This window comes from Aptenodytes forsteri, unplaced genomic scaffold, assembly GCF_000699145.1.
Source record: "Aptenodytes forsteri isolate BGI_AS27 unplaced genomic scaffold, ASM69914v1 Scaffold352, whole genome shotgun sequence".
In the NCBI taxonomy this organism is placed as follows: Eukaryota; Metazoa; Chordata; class Aves; order Sphenisciformes; family Spheniscidae; genus Aptenodytes; species Aptenodytes forsteri.
This window is the reverse complement of record NW_008794860.1, coordinates 850,346-859,857: the sequence shown is the minus strand read 5'-3', so window position 1 is coordinate 859,857 and position 9,512 is coordinate 850,346. Positions and strand designations below refer to the sequence as shown.

Sequence of the window (9,512 nt, the reverse complement as noted above, 5' to 3'; positions counted from 1 at the left end):
TTCCCAAGTCCCAGCAAGAGCTCCCCGTTCAGCCAGGCCGGTCGTCTTCCCCGCCCGTTCTTCTTACGGCGTACAGGGACAGCCTGCTCCTGCGCCTTTAAGACTTCCTTCTTGACCAGTAGTTTAAACATCAATAGAAATCTGAAGCCTCACTCAAAAATCAGCTTTTTTTTTTTTTCTGATTAGCTTAAGAAGACCACAGATAATCAATAACATGACTATGGCTTACCAAATATCTGGTTAGCTTCATATTCCAGTGACAGAGGATGGAGAGCAACTCTTGATGCTATTTTAGAGGGTGAAATTTGTACTTTGCAGAACTTATTTTAAAATCCTGCTATGCAGCATTATCTAATCTCATTCTGCTCATCTAAAAATACCATCATTCTAGCATGCAAACCAAATTACATTAGTCTGAGATTCATGAAAGAGGAAGCATCAAAAGTGCAAAACATTCAACACAGATCCAAGTTCTGATACAGATGAAAAATCTCACTCCACAATTTTTGAAAGTTATCTAATTCAAAGGTCACACACAATTCAGCTGTGCTCTGAGCATAAGAAACCAAGCATTATGGGAATGTGGTTCATAATTTAGCATAAGGACCTTTATTCTAGTAGGAACATACCCTAAAATAACAACACAGACCCAAAGCTGTATTTTTTCTTACCAGAGATAATTATAGGTTATCAGGAACAAAAAAAAAGAGTTTGTTTGCTGATCAGTGGTAGCATTCAAACTAAGGGATTATTAAATGTAGGTGGGATTATTGATTCTATTTTTTTATTTGTATGAATAAGAAACACCTGGTTTTAACACAGCAAACATGGGAAAAATTTTAATTGGCTTAAAACTCAGGCATCTGAAAGAGTCACTAAAGCTATGATGTTTTTGACATACGTGACATCAACAAGACCCTCATTTTGGTGATCTTGTCACGCATTATGGCTCCAGCTATTGCTTTTGCACTGACCAGATACAGGTGTTCCCCCTTTCCAAATTGCCTCTCTGCCCAGACATGTATCACAGGATGTCTCACTTGCTTATCTTCCAGATGTTATCCCAAGAACTTTCATTTTCATCTAGTAAAAAATGAACCTTTTTTCTCTCACTGCACCTGCATGCTCTCTCTGCTCATCCTGTGACCTAGCAGTCATTTCTGACTCATTCTGTTTCCTTGTATTTGCATTCCAAATAAAACCCATTGCTGCTTCTTGTATAATATTTCTATGCATTAACTCTTTTGTCAGGTTAATTCTGTGCCTTTATTACCATAACAACCTTTTATCTCCTTTATACATGTACTATCAACTCCAGGACATACAACAATCAGACTATATTCCTTGCACACAGGTTTGATGATGCTAGCTCTTTTTAATCCCTTAGCAAATTTCCTTTGTTGTATCAATCAGCAGCATTTGTATCATTTTTGCCCAGTTATCATATGTTTTCCTGTGTAAAGAGAGGGTGAGAATTATTGTCTGCTCTCTCAAGTGCCTCCTTAAGGTTTGCTTCTCATTTCTCTGAAAAAAAGAAAAAAAAACAACCCACACAACACCAAATTCTATTAGTTACATTTCTTAACTCCATTGCAACAACTCCTCTGTCTTACTGAAGTCCCATGTCACCTTTTTATTTTCTCCCCTGCTCCCCTGTTCTTTTCTCCCCAATAATATTCCCTACTGTCTTGTTTTCCCTTTACAATGTTGGGTCCAGTTAAAGCTGTTTCTATGCCCCAGCAACTTGTGCAAGACTCAGTATTGTGTAGGTACTCTGAGGTGCCTGCTATCTCTCTCAGGGCAGCAAGAGCTTATGAAGTAGCCACCCTAACACTAATCTAAACCTTGCCGTTGAGAATTAATTGCATGTATGTCCTGTGAAGGCACCAGACAAGCTCGAGTCATGAAACTTGAATGGAGGTATAATGCTTCAAAAAGGGAGCGGGAGGAGAGAAGCACCATATAGACAGTGAAAAATGCATCAGTCTTTACAGAAGAGACAAGTAAACAGGTAAAAGATGCGATCAGCTTTCACCACTTTGCTTTTTTCCTTATACGCCTTTTAGCTGTGTTGCTCAGCACTGTGTATGTGGAGGTTTATACACTCTGACAAATTCTGGTTGCTACCTTAAGAGCATTTATTCCTCATGGAAACTCATTTCACATCTCATCAGTTACAGCAATGAGATGGGAAACCGATTTCTTGTTTCTCTGAGGTATGTGCATGCTGGGTGGATGGCACAGCCACAGCCCAAGCTGCATTGAGTCCTGGCCTGCGTTCCCCCACACCTTCTCTGGGCTGAGCGATCTCCAGGTTTAGAGCCCCCCGCTCTTTAAAGAGCGGCTCCAGGCATTTCCAAAGAAATGCACTGCAATGGAAAACACGTTTTCATTTCAGCTCCCCTTTAGCAAGTTAGACAACAGTAGACGTGAGCATTTGACTAAGGTGTGCTGCATCCATTTCCATGAATTGCTTTATCTTTCCCTTGCATGGAGCCCTGTGACCTAACTCGGTATCACTTATGGTAGACTGTGCCCAAGAGATGTTTGAAACACTGCCAGCACTTGGACTGTTTGGTTTGCAGGGTGCATGACACTCTATGTGGTAAGTCATGAGTATTTGCCCATGAGCTCTGGTCTCAAGAAAACCCAGAAGCTGTGGAAAACCACAGAGCATCACAAGACTCCTGCAAAAAAACCCCACCCATAAAACTATCTGTTTACTCAAGTTATGAACCCATTTACTTCTGGAAACTGCTAAGTGTTTTGGTAAAGTTATGGCACACTTCCAGGTTATAAAAAAGACCTGAGAGCTCATTATTAGCATTTCCCAGGGCAATAAAGAAAAAGATACCCCTTACCGTGGCATTCTCATTTTCTCATTTTCCCCGCTGTTGCATTATTTCTTATAATTGGACATGATAGGAAAGAGCTGAACAGTCTGTTCAGGGAACTGGAGCAGCACTCACAGCTTGGGGAAATTAAAGGCTACACGTGATAGCTATTAGTCCTGCAATACTAGGAGGGAGCACTTGGTGATGAGTACAGTGTGAGGCTTTGAGTAGGAACTAAGGGGGAACTAAAAAACATTAAGAGCATAAGGAGAAGATAACCTTGAATCTTTCTGGACTAGAAGGCTCTATCTCAACAAACACTCTTGGCATGAGTGTCCCCACAGCTGCCTGCATGCAGCTACTCCGGCACTGCAAGGCACTGGCTACAAAGCCAAAAAGGAGCCTATCGCTTCTGGAAAATTTGCCTGCCTGTCTTTCTCACCCAGAAATACTGGGTAGCTCAAAAATGCCAGACAACTTTTAAGTGATTTCTAGTCGCATTTCTACTGTTGAGGACAAGCATATCCATGTGCAGGACAAGTAGCTTTGGTGGGTACAAGAGCTCAGTGGATGAAGCTCCAGGATAGCGGTTAGGCAAAATCAGCCTGGCAAGAGAAGTGGTCTGGGGTCTGCAGGATTCAATTTCAGCTGCTACAAACACCTTCTTTGCTCCACTACCTTTTACTTCCTTCTGGTGTCTTTTGCAAGTAAATCAAAGTAATTGAGACTTGTGTTTGAATCTGGCCTACATTCTCCTGCAGCAGAAGGCAGAGATTTTTAACCAAATTAACAGCGCTGGGGATTTCATAAAGCTCTGTCCTTCGTTATGCAACTAAAGGCTTTTTGATTAAGGTTAGTGGGTTTCACATTGGCTTCTAAAAGAGTAAACCAGCTCCATGGTTCTAAAACTGGCATGTCGAGAGGCCCCTCCTCAGTGCTTTTACTGCCAGGCATTTAAATAAAATTAGAGTTAAGTGTCGAAGGAGAATAAAGTATAAAACTGATTAGCTGTGCGTGGCTAATAATAATAATACTACTAAAGTGGAAAATATTTTGAACTAAAAGTAATGGACACATCTTTAGTATGTCATACGTGAATTTATCTGCATGACTTCCACTCATGTTAATGGGAGCCACTTGGCTAAATTTCTGCTCAGTGAGCTGTTAATTCATCCCTAAGGGATTAAGTTTAAATTTAAACTTACAAAAGCCATTTAATGTTAAAACTGAAACGCTGTCTTGAATTCATATGGTTTTCAAAGAACAAAGGACTAGAGAAATAAATTAGCAGTGATTTATTAGTGTGAATATTGAATTTCCTGAATTTAGTGATTAATTTGCAGCAGACATATGTCATGACATCCTAGTTCTGACCAATACCTGGTTGGTGTGATATTCTGGTGTCCCAGATGCTCCCAAACACCTGATAAAAAATAAGTGCTTGATAACATGTTTATAATCAGGTGTTTTTTTTCCTGGTACTGTCAAATAGGTGGCTTAAGTTCTGATACAGATGTGACCCAGGATTCTTTAGTTTATATTTTACTTCTAATTCCCTCAGAATCCTTCTGAATTATGCACCACTCATATTTAAGCATTGAAATTCCATATAGATTTACTGTGCAAAAAAATCAAATTACTTTTTATCATTTTAAATTAGTTCCCTTTCAATCTCTCTCAGACTCTACTTGTTCTTTTCTTAAGGAAAAGATTATTTAGGAAGACCTAATTTTCCTTTAGATACTATTCACTATTTTCTATCTTTCACTGTGTCCTCTCTCATTCTCAGTTTTTTCTAAATGAAGTGATCCAAAACTTTTGAGCCACTTTCCTTACAAATGTTTTTGATGTGTATCTTCTCCTGTATCTCTCTTGGTGTATGTTTTCTGCTTCTGTATATCTTTTCTACTCCTGCCTGTATCCTTCTAAGCACCAACGGTCAAAACCCAGTAGTATAAGTACCCCACCAATTTATCCAGGCCATAATAAATATTTGCTCTGTTATTACCTGTTCACCTCTATTCCTGCAGAAGACTGTCACTTGGGTGTTTTTCCCATCACCACTGCACTAAACTGTTTTCCTGAAGCTCTTCACAGTGATTCACTACTTGACCTTTAGTCCAACTTCCACCCCTCGTTTCTCCCTCCTCCCCTCACGCACCCAGTGTTATATGAATAAATAGTCGAGACGGCTCATCCTAATGCTTGCTGGTTTTCTAAACTGCATTTATAAATAGTTACACAGGCCTTCTGAAATCCCTCGCAGCCTTCTCTGCTGTTAAAGTATGTTATTTCCTGTGCTAGCTGTCATTTTTGTAACCTTTCTGTTCACCTCCGTCCAGATTGATCATACATGAAATGACACATAATCTGTGTGCTGGGGGCACCCACAGGTAGCCACTTCCTATGTAGAAAATTGCTCATCTCTTCCACCTCTTTGCTCTTTATCTCTTAACCATCTTCTAATCCACGTCTGATCTTGTCTGATCGACTGTTTGCTCTCTGAAGGAGGTGCCAGCTCTTTTAGCATTCTTGTACAATGTTGTGGTGCTCTAAATATTTATTCATGCACAAGGCATTCTGAGTTCATTTTATCAGCTCATAGTCATCTAGGTGTTTTATACCTATTAATTTTTTTTCCAATTAACTTTTCTACCACTGAGATAAGGCTTTCCGCTCTGTAATTACCAGGGTCCTGGTAATCCCCTGCATCCTGCATCCTGCTTAAAATTTGATAAAATATTAACTATTCTCTAGTCCTAGCTGATATGCAGTATTGCTGTATTCTGCAGTTAATTGTGAGAAAAATCTCTTACCTTCGAAAAGAGTAACCACACTGCTCACAGCAAGGCAAAGGTCTGACCTTCAACAGCCTTCTATTGCAGCCCTAGGGTCTCCCGAGTTAATGCCTTTACGGTATGAGCCCACATCATATCCAGATTTAAAGTCCATAAAGTTCATTTTCACTTGAGACTTAAGCCAAATGGTGAATCAGGCTCTTATGAGAGATACGTGTCAGAAATTAAGTCAGCATGGCATGCAGCTACCTACTTTCAGACAATTGAAAGGATAACACCAAGTAACTTTCCTAGATATGTTCACTTTAGTGAACATTGTTCATGTCAGGTTCTGAAAATACTGATTTAGAGGCAAGAATATAAAATGCTCTTTGGTTTTTTCCTCTCTAAATGTGTTCTGAATGGATTAAAAAAAAATATGATGGACTTTGTTCCTATGCAAAAATTTTGCCTTCCTAAAAAATTGCTGAGTGGGAAAAAAGCTAAGGCTGAAAGGTTCAGCTGCTTCCTACAGGTAATAAATTTGGAAGGGAAGAGAGTTTACAAGTGACTTAATTGTCATTTCCAAGCGTGGTCATAAGATTAAAAGATATAGCACAAAACAAGAGGAAGTGCAGTCAAATGCCTCAAGGAACACGTCTCTGTGTTACTAAAAAGAGTATTTCCAGTGGTTGTATCAGTCCTTCGCTGAGAAAAATCAGTCCAACATAAGCCTCATTCTTGCCACAAATTTTGCTAGGATGCTGTGGTAGCATCCACACAGAGAGGTGGCAAAAGTTCTCTCTAACTTCTTCTAAATTAACTTACCCATAAATACCTGTTAACATCCCTTTCTAACACATATATAACCTCCTTCCACTCTGCTCATTCACCACTTCCAAACGTAAATCACTGGGCGATTATTTGTATCCACCGTATATCCCAAAGGCAGAAATTCATCAAGAAAATAGAAGTTCTGAAAAAAGAGAAACTGCAGTATCCTGAAGCTGTGCTGCTTTGTATATATTGTAATGTGACATTAAAGACATTAATATTAAACTTATTTAAAATCAGGCCTTCTTGCAGGTTGACTCCATGGGTGTGTGTCTCTCTATAGCTTACTGCAGTGGAAGGTGTGAATGCTGCTCCACAAGGTATCAAGCTGGTATCTAGCATGGACAGCAACAGCAATGTCGTTATCTAAGTCTAGGCTGCACTCTCAGGCTACCTGAACTTGTCTGGAAGCCTAGCAGATCCTTCACCTCAGGAAGAGTGGTGACCACAGGGAGCATTCACTTAAACACTCTGGTCTCTCTCAAATGATAGCATCTTTGTCTATGACACTTCACTGCAGTCAGTGATTTTTGCCCATTGATTTTTGCACTGCAGAACCAACATGATAATCAATATAAGCATGATAATATAACATGATAATGATACTATAACATGGTATAGCATAATGATAATGTAACATGATATAGCATGATCAATATAACATGCTAATCAATATAAGCAGCACACATAGCTCTGAGAAAAGCCTTCAGAAACCATGTAAGAAATAAATACTCAAAAGAAGTACCAAAGAAAAGAAAAAAGTGAAAATACCTCATGATATTTTTTCACTGTTTTCCCTGACATGCATGTGCAGGATTTCCAGTTCGAAGTCCCGCAGCCACAGTTTCCTCCGCAGCGTTGGACAAGGAGGCAGCGAGGGAAGAAAACTACATTTGTCAGCTTCAGTTCCTCCCTTAAATTGACAGAGTAGTTTCTTGGAGTGCAGCTGTAACGTTTCACATCATCATTCAACCTGTCCAGGTCAACTGCAATGCAAAAGACGTTTCATTAGTAAGGTTTGAGTGGGACACTCCTCTAATTTATACCGTTCCCCAGGCAGCCAATAACAAAGTGATGTGACATTGGTTGGAAAATATGTGAAGTATAGCAGTGATTTCTGAACAGATAAACATAAACCCACCAATTTTAAATCATTACAGGTGGCCATCCAGGCTCTCATCCTGTTCCCACTGATTCCCATAGCAGAGCTCACGCTGACTATAAAGGTGAAGGGAAGGCTTGAAATAAAATATTGGCCTGAAAGCTGAAGATTGGTTATTTTATTTGCTCTGTCACTGATCTGGATCCTTGGGTAAGAGATTCTACTTCTGCTACTATCTTCCTCCCCCCGCTTATACCTGGCTTACTTAGATGATGAGTTCTTGTTTTTTTATTATAGACCCAATTCCTTTGGCCTAACTGCAGGTATACAAAAGGCAAACACTTTAAACAAGGCTCTTCCTGTGGTCAGAAAAGAAACGTCTTTGGAGAGTGATTCATCCCTTCCTCAAAAGGGCATTTAGCACAGGTGGCGCAACTTGCTTTCTCAAGTTGCCTGTCTGTATTGTTTATGGATAGAGTCTAGATAACTGATGGAGAAATCAATCTAGGCAATATTAATTTCAACTGGTAAATGCTACTATAATAGGCATACAAATAAATACAATTAAAAATAATGAGCTTCATTGAATGCCAGTAGTTGGTTGATGTTTAAATGCCTGGTATCTCTGTGAGATGTGTCATGTAAACAAGTAGTAAAGCCAACCATAAAAATAACTTATAGACTATCAATCAGCTGTGAGTTTAAGTGCTGTTTCTAGCTTTAGCTTGTAAAGATGAAACAAAACAAAACTTTCCATAAATACATTTTCCACAACTGTAACACAGACAGATAAAAGTAGCAAATTTCATGAGTTTTATTTCTATAGAAGTCTTCCGATTTCTTTTTCCCTCCTTTTCTACTTTCTTCTTTTCCTTAGGATTCTGTCCACCAACTAAGTCTTCAAAAGCTCAATAATTCATTCAGGATTGAATCATAGAATCAGAGAATCATAGAATGGTTTGGGTTGGAAGGGACCTTAAAGATCATCTAGTTCCAACCCCCCTGCCATGGGCAGGGACACCTTCCACTAGACCAGGTTGCTCAAAGCCCCATCCAACCTGGCCTTGAACACTTCCAGGCATGAGGCATCCACAGCTTCTCTGGGCAACCTGTTCTGGTGCCTCAGCACCCTCATAGTGAAGAATTTCTTCTTTATATCTAATCTAAATCTACTCTCTTTCAGTTTAAACCCATTACCCCTTGTCCTATCCAAGTCCCTCTCCAGGTTTCTTGTAGGACCCCTTCAGGTACTGGAAGGCTGCTATAAGGTGTCCCCGGAGCCTTCTCTTCTCCAGGCTGAATAACCCCAAATCTCTCAGCCTGTCTTCATAGGAAAGGTGCTCCGGCCCTCTGATCATCATGATTGAAGGACATGTGAACTTGTGTTGAGAAGTGAGGTCCTCTGGATTGAAACTGAGAACCAGAAAGAAAATTAAAATGCATTTTGAACTCATCGAGCTTGAAAGCTGAAAAATTCATCTTCTTTTGATTCAGATCTTCAAATTTTAGAAAAAAAAGAAAAACTGGAAACCAGAAACACCGTGTCTCACTGACAAATAGAATCATAGAATAGTTTGAATGGCGAAGTCACCGAGGCAAAGGGCTCCGGAGCGGAGGATCGTGCCGGGGGACCCTTCCTAAAGCAGCAAAACCGCGGCAAAACCCGCGAAGGCAAAAGCGCAGGGGGTGAGAGGGTGCCCCAGCCCCCACCCCCCCGAGACAGAGGAGGGAGCTCCTGACGAGCGGCAGCTCTGGCTCAGCGTGGGCGGGGACAAGAGGGACGGCGGCTAAACCCCCCCATATACAAGAGCAGCCCCCAGGGAGTGCAAGCGACCCAGAGCGTGGCGAACAGGGTGGGCAAACAGGGCGTGGCGCGTCAGAAGAGCGTGGCACTGCAGTTTGCTCGGCAGTTCGCGTAGGGAAGGCGAGTGGGCAAGGCGCAGCCCCCCTCCTGGCTCTAGAGGC

At 40.8% G+C, this 9,512-nt stretch overlaps 1 protein-coding gene across 5 annotated transcripts in view; it reads right to left on the bottom strand.

Annotated features, from left to right (window-relative positions):
- The window catches only part of PDGFD (platelet derived growth factor D), a 157,459-nt gene that overhangs the window by 10,208 nt on the left and 137,739 nt on the right, over window positions 1-9,512 (bottom strand). For all 5 annotated transcript variants that reach the window (XM_009274619.2, XM_009274621.2, XM_009274623.2 and 2 more), the window contains one exon: window positions 7,217-7,431. In XM_009274619.2, the coding sequence (XP_009272894.1) occupies window positions 7,217-7,431 (215 nt within the window). The remainder of the gene's footprint in view (window positions 1-7,216; window positions 7,432-9,512) is intronic.